The sequence below is a fragment of the Equus asinus genome, chromosome 21 (genome assembly GCF_041296235.1).
Source record: "Equus asinus isolate D_3611 breed Donkey chromosome 21, EquAss-T2T_v2, whole genome shotgun sequence".
In the NCBI taxonomy this organism is placed as follows: domain Eukaryota; kingdom Metazoa; phylum Chordata; class Mammalia; order Perissodactyla; family Equidae; genus Equus; species Equus asinus.
In genome coordinates this window covers 48,024,480-48,045,786 of record NC_091810.1, presented here as the reverse complement: position 1 = coordinate 48,045,786, position 21,307 = coordinate 48,024,480, and the positions used below count along the sequence as shown (strand labels likewise).

At 38.4% G+C, this 21,307-nt stretch overlaps 1 protein-coding gene across 14 annotated transcripts in view; it reads left to right on the top strand.

Annotated features, from left to right (window-relative positions):
- Positions 1–21,307, top strand: part of DOCK3 (dedicator of cytokinesis 3) — a 438,078-nt gene that overhangs the window by 221,907 nt on the left and 194,864 nt on the right. For 13 of the 14 annotated variants that reach the window (XM_044754125.2, XM_044754132.2, XM_070493006.1 and 10 more), the window contains 3 exons: positions 2,004–2,088; positions 12,981–13,022; positions 13,640–13,794. In XM_044754125.2, coding sequence (XP_044610060.2) covers positions 2,004–2,088; positions 12,981–13,022; positions 13,640–13,794 — 282 coding nt within the window. Of the gene's footprint in view, positions 1–2,003; positions 2,089–12,980; positions 13,023–13,639; positions 13,795–21,307 lie in introns of those variants that run through there. The other variant, XM_070493009.1, reaches the window with a different exon arrangement.

Genomic DNA, 21,307 nt, shown 5'->3' with positions numbered 1-21,307 from the left:
ACTACTCCTTTACGTGCTGTGTTAGAAGCCAGAGGCCTGAAATGATTTCATAGAAATTAAGAATAGCTAATAAGAGGTGACTAAAAGGAGTATTTCTTTGACATGGGAAGACAGTATCCCAGTGGAAGAAAAATAAAATCTCTTATAGATTTAAGTGCATTAACTTCAATAATCAGATTCAATGGCATAGTTTTACCATCAAACTGTAAATTCTTGTAATTAAGGCCAAGAGTATATTACTGATTTCATCATGCAAAACGGTAAGGTTTTTTTTTCCCAGCATTTATTACCAAAAAATTATTTCATCTTCAAAAACTCATTTTTTTATTAAAGGATAATGCAAGTTAAAATAATAGATAATAGAAAACCATGAGTTTTTATCCTTTAAAAGAAAAAATAGGTTTCTCCTCTTTTCTTTGTGTGCTAAAAAGAACACATCTAAATTTTAATTCTTAATCATAGTAATCATATTAGCCACGTGATTAGTATATTTGCTTCTACCTTCTTCATATAGGTTTGATTTTCCATTTTTACTTTAGCAATCTTATTGCAATTTCTTTAACCTCTTCGTATCTTTTCTATAAATAGGGTGCAAATTATAAAGAAAATAAAATCTGCATTTTGGATATACACGTGGCTTTATTTTAAGTGAGTGGGAGTTTTATGCACAGAAAGAGCCTACAGATTTAGTTATGCTAGCATATTCTAAAAGTAGTTCATAGTCTAGTTGAAGAGAAAAAAAATGTATACTTCTCCTTCCATTGTCTATGGAATACTTTTGCCAGATGCAGTAATTCATAACCTTTGTTTTGGAGTAGGGTGATCACAGAGCAGTTCTGAAACTCTGATGAGAGTTATAGACCCCCCCCACAGAAAAAAATTCATAAGTGAACATACACATATACTGCTGTAAGCAGTTTCAGGGGTCCACAACCTCCTAACTCCACTGGACTCCAGATTTAGAGCTGTTGTTATAAAGAGTGAGAAAGGAGCTAACATTTATTGAATATAAATCATGTACCATATTTAAACCCAAGAGTTCTGACTGTCCAGAGTTATTTCCACTCCCTTATACTGCCTCCCAATCAAACATTAATCACCATCACTTATTTCTTCCTGCCCAGGTTATACTAGATCTTCTAAATACTGTTTTCTTTAGCATTAGTGCTTCTTGGTTAAACTTCCATCTAAAGTTTCTTAAGATATTGGATAATGTGTGGTGAGTTCTTTACTATAACCCAATTCAGTATTAATTAATTGAGAATGAGATAAAACTCAACCAAAACATACATTTCTTTGAGTTTAATATCTTTAGGAGGTGATTTTTATGTGTTTGACTTTGGATTACAAATATATTTGGACGCTGAATAATTTTTTCATCCTAATGAAAGTAATGCATGACTGAACCTTGAACATTCTTGTAGGATAGAGAGAAATAGAAAAATAAACATGACTTATTAATGATCTATAGAAAACCCATCCTTAATGAATTCAAACAATCTGTTATAAACATGATACTGAATGAATCCTTTCCCCCCCCCCTTTTTTTATTCAGGTCACTTTGGTTTGTAACATTATATAAATTTCAAATGTACATCATTATATTTTGACTTCTATTAGACTGCATCGTGTTTGCCACCAAAAGTCCAGTTGCCATCCATCACCATACACATCTGCCCCTTTACTCTCCCCTCTCTTTCTCTCTGGTACCTGTCAATCTGTTCTCCATATCTATATGTTTGTTTATCTTGAATGAATCTTTTTACCATCACAAGGGGGAACTGCTTGATGACTGAAACTATCACAGCCTTAAAATCCCTAGCCTCACTTATTTACCTAAAGATGAGCACAATTAGGTGTTACTGGATAAAAGAATGTCCCTGCTGGGACAGTGTTTGAACCTTTGTCCACAGGGTCATGGCAGGTATAGTCTCCCAGGCACATGAAGAGAGATGAGTAGTCTGAGAACACAGCATGCTGAGTGTGGTCTTTCTCTTTACTAGGCATTTGGGCCTGGACCTGGTACCTCGAAAGGACTTTGAAGTGGTGGATTCGGACCAGATTAGTGTCTCAGATCTCTATAAAATGGTAAGAAATGTAACACAGGGTAGCTTGTTCCTGTACACCTCATTTTTGCTTCTTTGTTTATTATCCCTAATTATGTTATGAAACAATATTGCTAAAATTGTTCCTTTGTGTTTGTCCCAATGTATTTAAGGGGTCTTCCTTATTCTGACAGTTGCTGTTACACTTGCTTTGTAACTGTAGTTACTGTGTAGAACTGCTGGGCTTACTGTAATGTCTACAGGTCATTTCTCTGTTGGTTTTGCTGGTAAACAAAGCTTCTGCAGCCTGCAGCAGTAACTAAAATTCTGTATCTCCCCACGTCTTAAGAAGACAAGGTAGTTGAAGCTGAAAATAACCAGTTATTGGTTAATGTAGTGATTAAACCTGGAAATAATGTACCAGTATTTCTAAGAGAGACAGAACCTTATAAAAATGTATTGAGTTGACTAATGACCAACATTACACTTTACAGGTTAAATGAGAAGAAGTAATTAAAAGAAAGGTACAAAATTTTAAACTAAAACAAATAAACATCGGAAACCTCAGGTGACTGTTAAGCTTAGAGTAAGGGAATGAGTAAAACCTAATTTTGAGGAGTATATATTTAGGTATATATATATTGGTGAGAATTACAAGTTTTAGAAAGAATTACAAGTTTCTCTTTAAGAAAATGTAATTTTTTAGGGAACATAGAAGATATAAAGTGTTTTACCTGGTCAAGGACCTTAGGAGATTTGCCTAAATAATATACAAATAACATATCAGTTGCTTCTGTATATTTGCTTATGTCTATTTGCTAATGTACAAAGCATTTGTGTATAGTTGCCTTAACTATGCTGTCTACAATGTGATAAAAGTGTGAGACATAGAGATTAAAGGTGAACAAGACTTATCCCTTCCCTCAAGAATATCATCATTGAGCATATTGGTTCTTAACACTTTCTGGGTCATGGAGGATCAGATGAAATTTCTTCTCAGTTCAATGCAAGTGGTTTTGCATACAAAGTTTTACACTCATTTTAGGGAATTGATGGCCAGTTCCTTCCAATGCTTGCCCCTGAAGCCCATAAATGGTTCACATGTTTAGAAACTACTCTAGTGAGGTCAGGTAGACCACAAACAAACAATTGCAGTTTATGTGTTGCATGCCATAATTAAGAGATACACTGATATTGTCAGAGGGAGTGACTGATTTCCTGGGCCTAGGAAAAATCAGTGAAAGCTTCAAGAGGCAATAATACTTAAGGTGAGTCTTGAAAGATGAGCAGCACTTCACCAGGAACACAAACAAGAAGGAAAGACATTCCAAGATGGCACACCGCATAGGAAAAGTGGTAGTTCCAGGAAACTGTAAGATATTTGGTAACTTAGGCATGCTGGTATATGTTAGTGATTGGGAGATAAGACCAAGAAGTAGGCAAGAGACAGATCATGAAGAGCTTTGTAAGCCCCACATTGAAGTCTGTCCAGTAGTCTGATAGAAGCATGAGAGTGACGTGATCGAATATAGGTTTCAAATGCTGATTTTGTCTATAGAGAGTGTAAAATGCAGAAAACTGGAATCAGAGAGGAAGGAGACCATGGAAGTGATTCAGGCAAGAAATAATAGGTAGGCAGTAATAGGAATGGAAGAAATGCAATAGAGAATGTAGATCTTATTAAGTAAAAAGGATGAATTTTGATGATCAATTACATGTGGAAAGTGAGGGAGAATGGGAGTTTGAGGCTAAGAACTCCCCTCAGAATGGTGGCTTGGAGGATGCTATTTTTGGTAAACATTTTGAGTTTTATTCTAAAGTGTGACAAAAGGCTTGTGAAGGTATTTCAACAGGGGAATCACATCTTCTGGCTTACATTTTAAAAAAATCCCTCCAGCTGATAAGTGCAGAAGGACTGGAGTGGGGCAAGAATGGAAGCAGGGAGCAATCATTCAAGCAAAAGAGTTTAATTTCAGTATCTTGGGCTAAAGTTTGAACAATGGAAGTTGTAAGAAGTTGTTGGATTCTGAATATGTGTTGTAGATAGAGCCAATCAGAGCTGTTGATAGGTTGAATTGTACGTGTATGTACAAAAAAAGAAAGGCCAGAGAAGAATGACTCCTGTGTTTTGACCTGCCCAACTTTGACCTGGGTAAAAGTAGGATAGGAAACATTATGGGAGAAGCAGATTTGGGAGTTAGGGATCAATAGTTCTGGTTTTTCTTTTCAAGTCAGGAATGCCTTTTAGACCTCCAAACTGAAATGTTGAAAGTCAGAAGTGAAGTTCAGATGTAAATATTTTAGAATCATCAGAGTATATGAGGTATTTAGAGCTGTTGGATGAGATGACTACTCTCTTTCCTAAACCTCCATACTGTGAAACCCAGCACTTCCAGACAGCCAAGCATCAATAGACATTGGAGAAAACCTCCCACATGAAAGTTAGAGACCAAAACAAATACATATGAAAGGAACAAACTCAGCAAAGAAAAATGGTGATTCCTGTCCTCAAAGAGAAATGAGGAAAACAACCAGGAAATAGAGTGGAGCACTCTGAGAAGCAATCCAAGGAGTGCTAGAAAATTACAAATGAGATAACTGGAATAAAGTTGGTATAAAGATTAGAAGATAAAGTAGAGAAAATCTCCCTGAAAACAGGATGACAACAAAATAAATGAACAATTGGAGTGAGGTGTTACAAAATTAGAGGTTCAATACAGGAGGTCCAATATCCACATAATGGAGTTTCAGAAGAAAGAATAGAGGGAAAGAAGAAGGAAAGTTACTTAAAAAAATCACTTAAAAAATTTTCCCAGGGTCGTGATACCACCAAGATGGAGAAGTAGGAGAACCCATCCTCTGTTCCTCCACAAAAATCAACAATTAGCCAGCTATCCGTGAACAAAAATAGCTCTGGGAGAGCTCAGTAGAAATCTTCCACTTAAGAAGCTTCAGCAACACAGTGGAGCAAAACCCTGAGAATAACCATACAAAAAGGGTAAAAAGAACAGTTTCATTTTGCCTGCATCATCCCCTATTTCCAGGCTGGCACTGCCAGCACCAAGAAGGAATTCCCTGGCCTGAAAGAGTTCCCCTCTCCAGGAAAAGGAGAGCAGAGTAAACAACCAGCTTCCTCAGCCCTGCAGGGCACTGGAAAAAGGACCTGCTTCAGTTTTACCCCACCTAGAGACTGGCAAAGCTGAAACATCTAGAGATAGCTAGGAACAAGGGAGAAGGGCAGGGGTTACCAGTATCGGATATGCAGCAAGAGCCACCATGGATCCCAGTGGCCTGCTTGGCATGGGATCCCAGCAGCATTTGTTGCTGAGGACCTCAATAACCCTTGAAGACACTGCAGACACCATTAGCTTTTGTCACCGAGTACCTCATCATGGACCCCAACAGACAGCTCCACAGAGAACCCCCACATCTTTCATCACTGAAGAAACCAATGGCCAGCACAACAACCATAGAACCCTTGCAGATTTTGCTAGTAAAGTTTTCACCCCACAGGTAGTAGTGTTCACAGATGCCAGCCACCTAAGTTCCCCTGTTCCTTCCCCACCCCTTGCCAGAGAATGAGATATGCAACAGCAGCCAGCCCCAGCCTCTGCGGTAGTGTGCATGTAAAATGCCAGCCTTGGGGCCTATCACTGACCCTCACTACTGTGCATGTGCTCATGTCTAGCTCCTGCAGCTGTGCACCCACGCACCACGAGCCTGACTCCTATCACTGACCTCCACTGCCATGCCTTCAACCATGGTGAGCCTCAGTAGCCACAGGAGTGTACATTAACAGCCATGGCCCCCACAGCTGTTTGTTGGCCCAGATCTAGCCTTGACTCTTGTCACTGGCCTGCATCGCTGGGCTCATCTAAAGCAACTGTGCATCTCCACAGTGCCAGCATGAATCCCAGCCCAGCCTCCACTGCCATAAATGCACTGATGGCTAGCCTTTACAGCTGCATGAATGCATGCCTACAGCCAAGGCCCCTGCAGTTGCTAGTGCATCTGCAGTTGGCACCAGCACTCCTGCTGGTTCTGGCCCTTGCTGTTGTTACTTGTTTGCAGCTTCACCGTGCCACTCTGCAGGCACCTGCAGATGGCCCCTGCAGCTGAGCATGTACACACCACCAGCTCTGGCCACCACTGCTGCCTGCCCTGGTCCCTAGCTGCTGGGTCTAGAAGAACCACCAAGGACCCTAGCATCCCTTGCAGCCACCGTGGACCCTCTACAGCTCTCCCCAAGGATCATGTAGTTGTTGATGTTGTGGACCCATGTGGCCTGAGCTAATGAGACAACCGTGTACCTCTGGACCCAGAGCTGCCATATAACCCACACTTGGCACCTTGCACCACTAGACCCAAAGTCACAGCATGCTCTAGCATGTCTCCTTTCAGAGGTGAAGGTCTTTCCTTACTGAAGTTAGTCCATAAAGTCTGGAAGAAGTGACTGCTCTTCAAATGTACAGACAACTTAGCAAGGCTACAGGGATGACATGATCTTATGTGTACAAAATCCTGAAGACTCCATCAAAAAACTGTTAGAATTAATAAATTCAGCAAAGTTTCAGGATACAAAATCAACATACAAAAATCATTTGTAAAAATCAGAATATACTAACAGCAAACTATCTGAAAAAGAAATAAAGAAAACGACCCCTTTTACAATAGCATCAAAAACAATAGAATACTTAGGAATAAACTTAGCCAATGAAGGGAAGATCTGTACACTTAAAACTGTGAGACGTTGGTGAAAGAAATTAAAGAAGACACAAATAAATGGAAAGATATCCCATGTTAATGAATTGGAAAAGTTAATATTATTGAAATGTCCATACTACCCAAAGTCATCTGTAGATTCAGTGCAATCCCTATCAAAATTCCAAGGGCGTTTTCCGCAGAAATAGAAAAAATAACCCTAAAATTTGTGTGGAGCCATGATAAACCCTGAATAGCCTGAATAGTTCTTGAGAAAGAACAAAGCTAGAGGCATCACACTTCCTGATTTCCAACTGTATTACTAATCTCTACTAATCAAAACAGCATGGTACTGGCATAAAAACAGACACAGAGCCCAATGGAACAGAATCAAGACCCCAGAAAGTTTCTGTGCAGCAAAAGGAACGAAAAAATGAAGTCAACCAACAGAATAGGAGAAAATATTTGCAAACCATATATCTGACAAAGGGTTAGTATCAAAATATGTAAAGAACTCCTAAAACTTAACAGCAAAAGCCCAAATAATACGATTTTTAAAATGGGCAAAGGATCTGACTTTTTCCAAAGACATACTAATACATGAAAAGGTGTTCAATATCACTAACCATCAGGGAAATGCAAATCAAAACCACACTGAGATATTACCTCACACCTGTTAGAATGCCTGTCATCAAAAAGACAAATAAAAAATAATAAATGCTGGCAAAGATGTGGAAAAAAGAGAATTCTTGTGCACTGTTGGTGGGAATGTAAATTTGTACAGCCACAATGGAAAACAGTACAGAGGTTCCTCAAAAACTCCAAAATAGAACTGCCATATGATCCGATAATCCTACTTCTGGGCATATATCCACAGGAATTGAAATCTGGTTCTCAAAGAGATAGCTGCGTTTCCATGTTCATTGCACCATTAGTCACAATAGCTAAGACATAGAAACAACTTAAGTGTTTATCAGTGGATGAATGGATAAAGAAAATATGGTGTATATATACAGTGGAATATGATGCAGCCATAATAAAGAAGGAAATCCTGCCATTTGTGACGACGTTGATGAAACTTGAGAGCATTATGCTAAATGGAATAAATCAGATAGAGAATGACAAATACTTTATGATCTCACTTATATGTGGGATCTAAAAAAGCTGAGCTCATAGAAACAGAGTAGATTGGTGGTTGCCAGGGCCTGGGGAGTGAGGGAAATGAGATGTTGCTTAAAGGGTACAAACTTCCAGTTATAAGAGAATTAAGTTCTGGGGATCTAATGTACAGTGTGATGACTGTAGTTAACAATGATGTATCGTCTACTTGAAAGTTGCTAAAAGAATAGATATTAAATATTCTCACAACAACAACAACAATGTAATTATATTAGGTGAAGGATGTATTAACTAACCTGATTGTGCTACTCATTTCGCAGTATATATATGTATCAAATCATCACATTGTACCCCTTAGACTTATATGTCAATAAAGCTGGGGAAAAAAACTTTCCCAGAACATAGTTACGAGTTTCCCGATTGAATGGGCCCCACAAGTATTTAGCACTTAATTGTGAAATTTCAGTTCACTAAAGCTGAAAGCTTCCAGAGAGAAAAATACGTCGCTTACTAAGGATTTGTTGTAAGAATAGCACTTGTCTTCCTAATAGCAACATTGAAAACTAGAAAATAATGAAGCATCGCCTTTAAAATTCTGAGAGAAAATAAAATTCAACTTAGAATTCTTTATTCACTTAGCCACATTATCAGTCACTTGAGAAAGTAGCCTAAAGAAAATTTCAGTCACTCAAAGTCTCAAAAAAATCTCTCTCTTCAACCCCTTTTCAGGAAATTACTGAAGAATAAATTATTTCTTTAAAATGATGGAGTAAACCAAAAGATGCTATTATGTGCCCAGGAAAAGGATTCTGACTCAAGTGAGAGGTGCAAAGAATCCTCAGGTTAACATCAGAGGGAAATCCCAGGATGACATTTGTGCCATAGGCCTAGAGAGTAACTGGTCCAGATTAAAGCAGAGAAGGGTAGCCAGAAGGGATATCTCCAGGAGAAAAACCACTTCATAGAATATCTGGTAGTTTGTATCATATGAAGAATGTTATTGAAAAGTATTTTATAGAGCTGTTGGAGGGCATAGGAAAAGGCCCTATAATTTAAATAGAACTAAGTATCTCCAATGTAAAAGCAGAAAGTAGGAGAAGATAGGAAATGTAATTAAGTGCACTATTTTACTCAGTAGTAAATATTATTTAAAAGTTACAATAGTAGTATAAACAAGTTTTAGCTAAAACTTGTGAGCTATTAGGAAGGTAGATGAAGGGAAATGAATGTAAACAAATGCGGAAGTCCTCAGCTGCCATAATAAGAAGCCAATAGATAAATATAAAATTGGATAAAGAGAGAGCAGTCTAAATATGACATTTAGAAATATTTGATAAATTCTAGAAAAAAAAACGGTAAAGAGTTGAAGGTACTTATCTCTAGGGAACAGGACAGGGTGGACAGAGGACTGATAATTTTATTGGAAGCCTTTTAGAGCTATTTAACTTTTAAAACTATGTGCTAATATTCTTTTAATAAATAAAAATGTTAATTAAAAATGTTGATTTATCAAAAAAGCCTAAAGTTCAAGTCTCTTTTTATTTTATGCTGATTTTTCTGTCTTTTTCTTTTCTTTTCTTTTCTTTTTGAGGAAGATTAGCCCTGAGCTAATATCTGCCAATCCTCCTCTTTTTTTGGTGAGGAAGATTTGCCCTGAGCTAACATGCGTGCCTGTCTTCCTCTGCTTTATATGTGGGACGGCTACAACAGCATGGCTTGCCAAGTGGTGCCGTGTCTGCACCTGGGATCCGGGCCGGCAAACCCCAGGCCTCCGAAGTGGAATGTGCACACTTACCCACTGCGCCACTGGGCCAGCCCCTGATTTTTCTGTCTTTTTATCCCATGTGTTTGCTTTTAGTTAGAAAGAATTAGATATGATGAAGGAAAACCTGATTTTTTTTTTTTAGGAAGATTAGTCCTGAGTTAACATCTGCCCCCAATCCTCCTCTTTTTGCTGAGGAAGACTGGCTCTGAGCTAACATCCATGCCCATCTTCCTCTACTTTATACATGGGATGCCTGCCACAGCATGGCTTGCTGAGTGTTGCGTAGGTCCACACCTGGGATCCAAACCAGTGAGCCCTGGGCCACCGGAGTGGAACATGCGAACTTAACCGCTGCACCACCAGGCCAGCCCCAAAAAACTGATTTTGAGAATCCATAAATTCATTGAAAACCATTTATTTTTACATTGAATTGCATACAGTAAATGCATAGTCAATGTTTTGGTTAAATCTTAAATTTATCAACAAGGTTCAAAGGAATAACCTATTAAAATCTTTTTGTATTAACATTTAAATCTGTTGCTGGAGATTACAAAGACTCAATATGAAACTCTGATTGTAATAATACTCCTTGCCACACATTTTATAAGAAAACTTTTTATCCTGTTTATATAGGATTATACCTTAAGTTTGCATTTAGAGCAGTTTGTTTTTTATTAAAAAAAAATCAAGCCCCTACACAAATGTTGAGTGATAATGACTGATAAAAATCTCTTTAAATATACAGATGGATTTTCTATTCTATATGACAAGAACCAAAGGAATACGCTAATGCTCCTCAGTGCTTACTTCTGCATAATAACAAGTCTAACACTCTCAGCAATAGAGAATTGGTACTGCCGAAACTAGAAGGCATTTCAAAGGCCAACAACAGAGTATTTGTGTTAATCTTAATTAGCTATGCCTCTTTTGGGAATGTAGACACTTGAAGATTACATAATATGAGAGCTTCTAAATTGTGGGAAGATCTAACAGAACATTCACATTATAACCTCCTGCCTTATTGTTATCCTTCCACATTAACATGTGTTGGGAACTGTGTTAGTCTGTTATCTTTTAGTGCTAAGTAATATTTTTAGTAGATCAATGTTTATACTTCCATTTCCTGATTTAAGTCAATTGATTAGATTGTTTACTAACAATCAGGCATCGTTTCATTGGTGATCCTGACTAGATATGGCTTGTTTTTCCTTGTAAGGCCCACAGTACCTAACACAATTCCCAACATATATAACAGGCAATTAATTGTGTTATTCAATTGAATAGAATGTCTAAGCTGCACAGGTGTTTTTCCATATTGGTAGACTTTTGTAGACTAAAGGGACCAGAGGCTTCAAAGGGCTGAAAACAACTTCTTTTCAGGGGAACATTTGGTAATGTAGTACATGCATTTTTTAATTAATTTATATTTTTGATGTACATTGCTCGAGACTTAGGATATAAAGATGATTAAGACAAGTACTTTGCCCCCTGGGAGGGAAAAGTCTAGAGTTGGGTAGCAAACATGAGAACATAATACATTGTAGCTCAAATACAGCTGATGATGGCTCTGAAGAAGGAAGTATCAACCGGCCAGCTAAAGGCAGCCTGACAACAGGGTAGTGGTTTTTCCTTACAGTGCCGTTGAAAGACAGTTCAAAATGCCAGTTTTCATGCCTTTCTCTGGTTTGCTTTCAGGCTAGGTTGAAAAGTTCTCCCAAAATTTGATGTCTCTGAAATCTAGAATGGCATTTATTATTGTCAACAGGGATGTTTTATACTGAAATTAACTGTATACTCTTGTATATAGTTATAGTTGAATATATATGTTTTTGATTGGTAGTCATTTTTAAGAGTTAGTCAGTAAATCCACTTGAGAAGAATGACTTAGTGCAACCCCTGAATGTAAAATAAAACAATGGAAAGCATTTTAGGCCAGTAACCTTCCCAGTGGAATATGATCAGTAAACCGTAGAAAGCTTGACTTTTTTTTTAAAGACTGATTTTTTTAAGAGCTTTTTTGTAGCCTATTTTATATATGAAGTTTGTTTTGTACATATACATTCTATGTGATGATGTCCTCAGCTAGTGGAGGCCTGTTTTTAATTATATTTAATATGTATCATGGGACTATATAGTCTTATGAATGAGCATTAATAGTCAATAATAATTAGCTAATATGCACATGAATATTTAATAATTATCAGATATAGCTATTAAGACATTTAAATTAATATTCAATTGTACTTCCATTTTATTTAGGGTTATGTGTGTGTATTTGGGGGAAAAATGAAACAATTCGACTCAACAGCCATTCTTCTTACACACGTGATATGCAACAGTTCACCAAATGAGGCTGTCTCACATCTCCAGGACCCAGAAGGGAGCAGGATAGCTCATTATTGAGTTTACCAAAATCAGAGACTGAATGTTTGTGAACCCACCATTCTTCCTGGTTAGAGTTTCCTTCTAAATGTGGCTGAGTTTTCTATAATAACTAATTATGAAGAAGAATACCAATAGTAAGAGGAAATAATTATAGATAACAGTTATCAACCATTTACAATATGATAGGTACTATACTGGGTTAGTCTGCACAAAATCCTATGAGGTTGAGTTCAGCATAAAATGTTATCCTCACTTTACAGATGAGGAAGCACAAGTGTGAGTCAAGATTTAAAGCTATGTGTCCTGGCTTCTGCGCTTAGGTCCCTAACTTCTATGTCCTGGTACTTCTTATTACACAATTTGAGCCTCATAATAACTCTATGAGGAAGACAATAAAAGCTTTTATCTCAGTTTTAAAGTTGAGGGAAATGTCTCTTGGAGAGAGTAAGCAATTTGTCTAAAGCTTCACAACCCATTTGCGTAAAGCTGGGATTGGAACTTGCTTCTTCTAACTTCAGCCAACAGCACAGGAACAGTATGAAGAGATGTTTGGGAGGAAGCCCCTTTTGGCTAAGGGCAACACCTCCTCCTCTTTCAGAGAGCCTGAAGAAGCTGGATCATGCAGCTCAGGATGTGGTACAGTGTGTGGAGAGGACAGTACCAAAGCAGAAATCCAGTAGCAAGCACCCACCTGTGACTTGGCTGGTACTCTGAGCTGGAGGGGCTTGGGTTTGAACCCAGACTTTGCCGCTTTCTTGCTGTGTGACCTTTTGCAAATCACTTCCTTACACTAGGCCTTCGTTGTCTCCAACAAATATGAATAACATTTGTCTAAAAAAGTTATCAGAGTTAAATGAAATGATATGTATAAAAGATGTAGCAGAATCTCTAACATATAGAAGGTACTTAATACAAACTAGTTTCCTTCCTAGTTGAGTGAATTTTTTTTTTCTTTCTTTCCATAGCATTTATCTAGCCGGCAGAGTGTACAGCAAAGCACATCCCAGGTAAGCAGTTTAATCAGGCCTCCCAGTCTTTTCCCTCAACTCTTTCAAGAGATCACAACATAGGGATGTACCAGGAAATGACAGACACCCCTGACTTCTTGAATGTGTGGTGCCTTTCACCTAAGGAGGCCTGACCTCCAAGCAGATTTGGCCAGTCTCCACTCCTCTGTGCAAATTTACATAAGCACAATTGAAAGCAGCAGACTGAGAGACTGAAATGAATCAGTCTGGGAGAAAATAAAAATGTCTTTTAGAATGGTAACTGTTACCATCTGACAGTGTAAATCAGGTATATCGGGGTCCAAGAAATGTCTTTGAAAATGGTTCCCTGAAGAATTTAGATGTTTGTGACCTGATGGAGATTTTGAGTTCACTGTAAGTTGGAATTACTGTTCCCATGTCTCTTTCACTCTGTTTACTTCTCCCAGCTGCCTATTTGTCCACCTCAAACCAAGCATATTGATGCAGCACCCTCTACTAGCAGAGAAAACACCTTCAGTCTCTCTTTTAAATGATCCCCTTCAGCAATATGAGGAGAGTTAGTCATTTAGTTTTCATTTTATTTATGATTAGTGTAATGAACAACAGAAATCACTGTCTTTTGCATTCCTTATTAGGTAGATACAATGCGCCCACGTCATGGGGAAACCTGTCGGATGCCAGTGCCACATCACTTCTTTCTCAGTCTGAAGAGTTTCACCTACAATACCATTGGGGAAGATACTGATGTCTTCTTTTCCTTATATGATATGAGAGAAGGCAAGCAGATCAGGTAAAATTTACTAGATGTTCTGGTGAGGTTGAGACTGTGTTAGTATGGTATGGCCTGGGTCATAGGCATCTCTGGCCTTCAGAGAAGATAGGTACACAGAGGAGGCAAAACAAGATAAAGTGGCCTCCTCTTACTTAGCTGGGAGTTTTGCCTCAAATCCCAGTGTACCCTGAAGGCACATGTGGCCTCTTTTGTTCTATGCCTATTTCCGCATCGAAGCTCAAATCCCAGTCTTGGCTATCATCACCTCAGGGAGAGAAAAGGATGCATCTGTTCAGAGAAGATAAACTGCCAGAGAAAACACATAGTAAAAACATAAAACAAAGCAACACCAGCAAAGAGGGCAAGTTCTAGAATGCAGGAAGCCCTGGACTCTCCCTTCTGCAATTGGGAGAGAGGAGTCACAGGGAAATAAGCTAATGGTGTCCTGTCTGAGGGTAGCCCCAGCCTTCAATGCCTTTCCAGCCCTGTGAAGGGGAGAGCATCTTCTAAGAAGAAGAGAAGGTTGGCCTGACTCCGTTGTTCATCTTTGCCTTAGATTGGAGGAGGGGATGCAGAAAGGAGCTGACACATAGCTTGGCAGAGCACTGAGGCCTTAAAGCATGAGCAAGTGCAGCAGTGCTTTTGTCCTTGAAAGGTAGGGAGGAATCAAGGAGACACTCTAGGCTTCTCTTCTTCTGGAGGCCAGCAAGGCTATGATGGGATGAGATGACCTTTGTAGCTAAGTTGGAATTTTAGGAAGTCCAAACATTTCTCTGTAGTCATCGTCTAGGTGGGGCAGAGAGAAAATAAATCTTGGGATAATTTTATATTGCTTGGTGGCTTCCTGTGTTAAGAGTGCTTTATGGGTTTTTTGTTTTGTTTTTTTACTTAAAATTTGAAAACAACTGTGAAACAGTTGTTCACTTTTCTAGTTCTGTGTTACATGTGGGAAAATTAAAAATGGAAGTTATAACAGAGTATAAAAGGAAAGCAGTTAATTTGCATGCTCCACAGTGCCTCTGGTCTTGACCACTACCCACCCCAAAGTTAAAGGACTGTGTTTCACTTTGGCATAGGAATAAAATGATATACTCATTAATGAGGGCATGTGGGTTTTTCCTTGTCACCAATGGCTCCCAATATGTGCTTCTAGGAAAACTGTGGTAGAGAAGGTAGTAGTGGCGGTGATGGCAGCAACAGCTGCTACACACAGGCAAGACTACAGGCCAGGGCTGCATGGGTATGGATTTTGGCTGCTCTTGTTTTTTCCATTAGACTGAAGGTTTGTAAACTTTATTGTTTATTTTTGTGTCTGGAAGTATTCTTTCTTCAAGCTAAATTTTGTGAGCAAGTTCAGTGTATGAAACAAATTAAATAGAACTACTCCACTATTGAAGGGAAAGGGGAAATAATAGGAATCTCACTATTCTCCTGCCCACCCAATATTCTGTGGAACCATTGAAAGTCCATGGGTTGCAGTTTGAAAACCAGAGCACACCACTTTGTCATCCTTGAGTGCCAGGGACTGTGCCTTCTCTCTCTGTGATCCTAGTACCTCACACAGTGCCTGTGTCCAGTACATGCTTTATTGGGCTTATTGCACAGACAAGCTCCCAGCCCAGCAGAGGCACCCTGCTGCTCTGGTTTGTAATCCATGCATTGCACCAGTTGATTTATCTTTGGACTTATTGTTTATAACTTAGCCTTAATAAATAAAAAAACATTTTAAAAGAGGAACTATAAAATAAAATTTTTTTTGTGGAGTTGCTGGAAATGTGTATGTAGGTCATTTAAAAATCCCTCGACATTGCAGAACTATATCACCTTCCCACTCACATAATAAAAATATAAGATCCTTAGTTGAAAATATCATCCACTTTCTTTAGTTTTAAGAGTGAAGTAATAAGCAGAATTTTAGATCTGGGTTTAATCAATAAATGTTCTTTCTTCTTTCCATTAGGATTTATGTAGTTCTATAAGCTCTGAAAAATTTTAGCTGATATTGAGCTAAAATTACCAGATAATTACGCTTTCATTATGATTAGGTATTAAATTGGTCATGTATTATTTTCTTGAAGCAGTTGTCAGAAGTCATGAAAGGTTAGGGATGTATTTCATCAGGTACACAGAGTATTGATACAGAGCAATTGGTTTAATTGTTTGTTCCCCTCAAGAGAAGTCCTTGAGTGACTCTCTTTCCAATCAAATATTGCTAGTCTAGTCTCCAATCAAATGGTGCTAGTCTACTGTTAAGCATTACCAGAACACTCTCACCTCTCTGCCAAACAGTACATGTGAGCAGAGGGAGCAGGCTAAAGAGAAGACCAGATATTCCTCCACTTTAAGTCTCACTGCTGATTCCACAGGCAAATCTAGAGGAGTTAAAGTGAATGACAAATTGCAAACCCACATACTGCATTCTTATATATATGTTGACTGATGTGTGAATATTAGATGATCTGCAGGAGGGAAGAAGCAGCAGCTGGCAAGGCCTTGGTAGCTCTATGTTTTGTGACATTTCATCATTCTGAACAGAATCATAAATATTTAGCCTTGAGATCTAAATCTCCAATGAAGACCTCTCCCGTGAGCTTCAGGTCTTCATGTCGTTTTTCCTACCAAACATCTGCCCTTGGATGTCCCCCAGACAGTTCTACCTCAACATGTCTAAACTAAATGCATTTTCTTTCTTGACACATATACTTCCTCCTGTGCTCTTTAAATCAAGTGAAGGACATTATCATTTGCTCAGAGATCCATGTCAGAAACTTAGGAGTCTTCTTAGTCTTCTCCCTCTCTATCTCAATTAATCACTGTATTCTGTCTATTTTCTAAATATTAATCAAATCACTGCCCCCACTCCATCCCCACTGTCACCCCAGATCCTTCACATTTCTCCCCAAATGTAGACTCCCTGAGTCTACTGTCTTCCTACCCTGAGTTATTCTCCACACCATCGCTATTACTTCTCTTTTAAAAATGCAAACTGTTCACGTCAGCTCCCACTTAACTTAAAGCCCTTGTTACTTAGTGTGGCATAAAAGGACCAGCATGATATAATTCTGCCTATTTCTCTAATCTTTTTTCATGAATCCTCTTTTACTCCTGATGACTTATTCAGCTTCCCTAAACATGCCTTACTCTTTCATGATGCCCTACTCTTGTTGGCTTAGTAAACTCCTATCCATTCTTTAAAACTCAACTTTATGAAACTTTCCTCAGTCTATATGTAGGATCAGGCTCTGGGGTTTCATTGCACCCATGATGACACCCTGTACCTAGCTTTATCCCATTACTAGCTATTATTTGTAATTGTACACATGCATATAGACTTCCTCCACTGGAATGTGAGCTTCTTTGTGTGTTTTTTGTTCCATTTTCTCCCTAGTGCTAAGCACAGGACTTTGGATATTGGAGCATTAAATAAATATTTATTGAGCTTATGAATGAATAAGTGCATCTATCAAATAAGTACCAATCAATCACCTATGAATCAAGAAATTTTCATGTAATTAAACAGTTTAACTGTAGCTTTTATTGAGGGTTTCTTGTTTGTAGGCCCTTGCAATAACTGCGAGGGATTTAGAGGTTAAAAACAAATGTCCCTGATCCTGAGGAGGTTTGGACAGGTCATTATAAGATTCCTAAAAGATGTGAAACATGTTGTTCCTGATTTTTGATACCCAAACAAGCTGAGTGGAAAAGTAAGGTGGGAACATGTCTTACTGACATGTGGTAAGACTTTAAGCACAATAAGAAATCAGGGAAAAACAAACAAGAAATACAACCTGTTAAGATAGAAACTTTTATAGAGTTTTTCTAAGCTAAAAAAAGGAAGTCCTCTCCAAATCCTGGTGATTTTATATATTTTTTCTAATCAGTTACGTTTCAGACTTTGTTTTATATTTAGGATTAAATTGTATAGTTTGGGAAAGAGATACAGTTAGTTTTACAACGTAATATACTGAGAGAGATGGCTTTTCCTGTCATGATGAGCTGGATCAATTGTCAGCAGGGTTTTGAATTCATGGGAACTATTTAAAAACAGGAAAAAGTAGTCAGGGAAGAAGAGGATCATTGAGAGACTGAGAAGCCAGAAAGGGCTCTGGAAGAAAATGAAAGTAGTTCAATTAAAGAGTATCCGAGATTCAGGATAGAGTCTTTTAATTCATTTGTTCAATGAATATTTATTAAGCATCTGCCAGATATTGGGATAGATGCTAGAGAGAGTGAGCAAGAGAGATATCTGCTCGTCTTCCTGGAGCTTACAATCTACTAGAGAGACCAACTCTCTCTAGTAGAGAGATTATTAAATACATGATCACATTAATAAGTGTATAGTTTAAAAATTGTGATAAGTGCTAAAAGGAAAATCATGCAGGGTGCTATGAAATCTCATGTAGATTGGAGTGAGGGGAAGCTCTCATGGCTTCCAAGCCGAGGCTCAAAATATGAGTAAGCAGAAAGAGTGGATAATGTGATCTAGGCAGAAGAAGGCCTAGATGCAGGGAAAAACTTGGTACGTTCAAAGAACTGAGGAGTGGTCAGTGTTGTTGGAATGTAGTAAGTGAGAGAAGGAAAAGATATCACAAGAGGCAGTTGAAGAGATAATCAGGGACCACATTATGCAGAGCCTTATAACCATGGAATGATTTTGGATTTTATTGTAAATTCAAGAAGAGAGGATATTCAAGAATGAAAAGTAGCAGAGGCAAAAGCATGAGTCAGAAACAGTAAAGACATCAGTGTATGTGTGCAGGAAGTTAGAAGAAGCTATTAGAGCTAGGAAAAATTTTGTTGACAGTAAACTCCGAGTCTTGAACCTGTTTCTTACCTGTCTTTGACTGTTCACGGTCCCTTGAACAAAGAGAGAGCACAGTAAACATCCAATCAGAAAACGAGTGCTAGAGACAAGATTAAATATGTCTAGGATAGCCCTGAAAACCCTGTATACTAATTGAGACTTAATACGTTAGGTAACCCTTATGAGTCCTTGGTCAGGAGAATGACATGTTGAAGGTGGTGATTTGAGATGATCACAGTGGTAGTATATATGTTAAACTGGAAAATAGATGAGTTAGAAACTGTGGCAGACATGAAGTGATAAGACCCCAGGATAAGGGGGCTAGCAGTAAGGTTAGAGATGAAAGGCTGTCTTGTCCTATAAGATCTGACCCCAGCCTCATCACCTCTATAACCTAATTTCCCATCGTTCCTTCCTTGATCACTCTACAATGGCCTCTTTACTGTTCCCTGAAAATGTGACACGTGTTCCTACTTTAGGCCCTTTTTTTGCACCAGTTGTTTCCTGGATATCCTCATGGTACTTTAATCCTCACCTTCTTTAGGTTATTATTCAAATATCACCCTCTCAGGCTTTTCCTGGCCACCCTGTCTAGAATTGAAACCATTATTAATGTGAGCTCCCAAATACACATACATATTCTCAATGTCCCTTCCTTGCTTTATATTTTTCCTAGGCACTTAATACCATTTAGCATACTAAATAGTTTGCGTATTTGTCTTCTTCATTCTCTGTGTCCCACTGCTGGACTGTAAGCTCTATGAGAACAGAGATTTTTTTTATCTGATTCACCAGAAAATCTCCTGAACCTAAGAGAGTGTTGGCATATGGTAGGTACTCAGTAATTATTTGTTGAGTGGATAAGTAGTCTGCAAAATTAGTGACAAACTTAGTTCTTCCTTTTATCTCTTTCTCTTTTTAATACATATAACTCAATGGTTTTTGATGTTGGAAACAAGGAGAGTGGTGCTACAATAATTGAAAGCCAGCTGAATGAGAGAAATGATGAGTTCAGTTTTGGCTATCTTGAGTTTGAAGTGATAGCTAAACAACCCACAGGCCATGTGGTGGGAACAGCTGGGATTCAGGTGAGATGCCACAGATGAAGAGGAGAATTTTCATGGGGATAGTTCCTTCATGCAGAAACAAAGTTATTTGAAAAAGTGTGAGCATGTAAAGAGAGCAAAGGCTAAAACATAGGGAATATTTCAGTCATTAAGAAAAAATTTTATGTACCTAACATGTACAATGTGCTGCCAAGTAATTTAGTTCATTTAAGGTTGAGAAAGAAGTACAGGAGAAGAAACAATTGAACAAAACTGGGAGCATCACACTTCTTAATTTCAAAATATATTACAAAGCCACAGTAATCAAAACAGTATGGTATGGGATTAAAAATAGGCATAACGACCAGTGGAACAGAATAGAGAGCCCAGAAATAAACCCATGCATATATGGTCAACTGATCTTTCACAAGGGTGCCAAGAATATACAATGGAGAAAGGGTAGTCTTCAATAAATGATTGTTGGGAAAACTGGTTATCCATATGCAAAAGAATGAAGTTTTACCCTTCCATTATATACAAAAATCAACTCAAAATGATTAAAGACTTGATGTAAGACCTGCAACTGTACAACGCCTAGACGGAAACATAGGGGAAAAGCTTATTGACTTTGGCCTTGGCAATGACTTTTTAGATATGACACCAAAAACACAACAAAAGCAAAAATAAAGTGAGATTACATCAAACTAAAAAAGTTTATTCTGCACAGCAAAGGAAATAATTAGCAAAATGAAAAGGCAACCTGCAAAACTGCAGAAAATATTTCTAAGCCATATATCTGATAAAGGGTTAATATCCAAAATACTTAAGGAACTTCTACAACTCAATAGCAAAAAAACCCAAATAACCCAATTAAAAAATGGGCAAAGGAACTGAACGGACATTTCTCCAAAGAAGACATATACATAGCCAGCAGGTCTTTGAAAAGGTACTGAGTGTCACAAATCAACAGGGAAATGTAAATCAAGACCACAATGCTATATCACCTCATAATTTTTAGGATCACTGTCAAAAAGATAACAAGTGTTATGGAGGATTTAGAGAATAAGTATACTTTTGATACTTACTTTTTGATTTAGAAATATTTTCTGCAGTTTTGTACACTGTTGGCTAACTGCTGGCTGCATTAGATGCCCATAGCTCTGCTGCAGCCCAGAGTGGACAAATGAGATCCAGCATGACCAGACAGTGGCAGAGCTGTGAGTCTGGGCAAACCAGCTCTCGGCTGCCATGAAAGCCCATAACACCACTGCAGACCCTAAGGAGGGAGCATGTCTAGGCAGTTCTGTGGGAGCAGGCACCAGCAACCCAAAGCCCCTGTGTGATTGTTCCCAAAGCTGATGGGAAACCCCACAGGGCCACTGCAATCCCAAGGAGGGGCCCAGGCTCAGTCAGGAACAACTGATAGGGATCCTGGTTGGCACAGATTATGCAGCTGCTACCCTCCCCACCCCCCCCCCCCCAGTGGCAGTAAGTGGAAGCAGTAACCAAACTCTGTGTCTATGCAGAGGCATAAATCCACACCATCAAGCAGTTTGAAAAAATATATTAACTCTCCAGAACAGAAGGAAAATGACAAGTACCCAGAAAACAATCCTGGAGACACAGAAATCTATAATCTAAATGACAAAGAATTCAAAATAGCTATCATTAAAAAACTCAA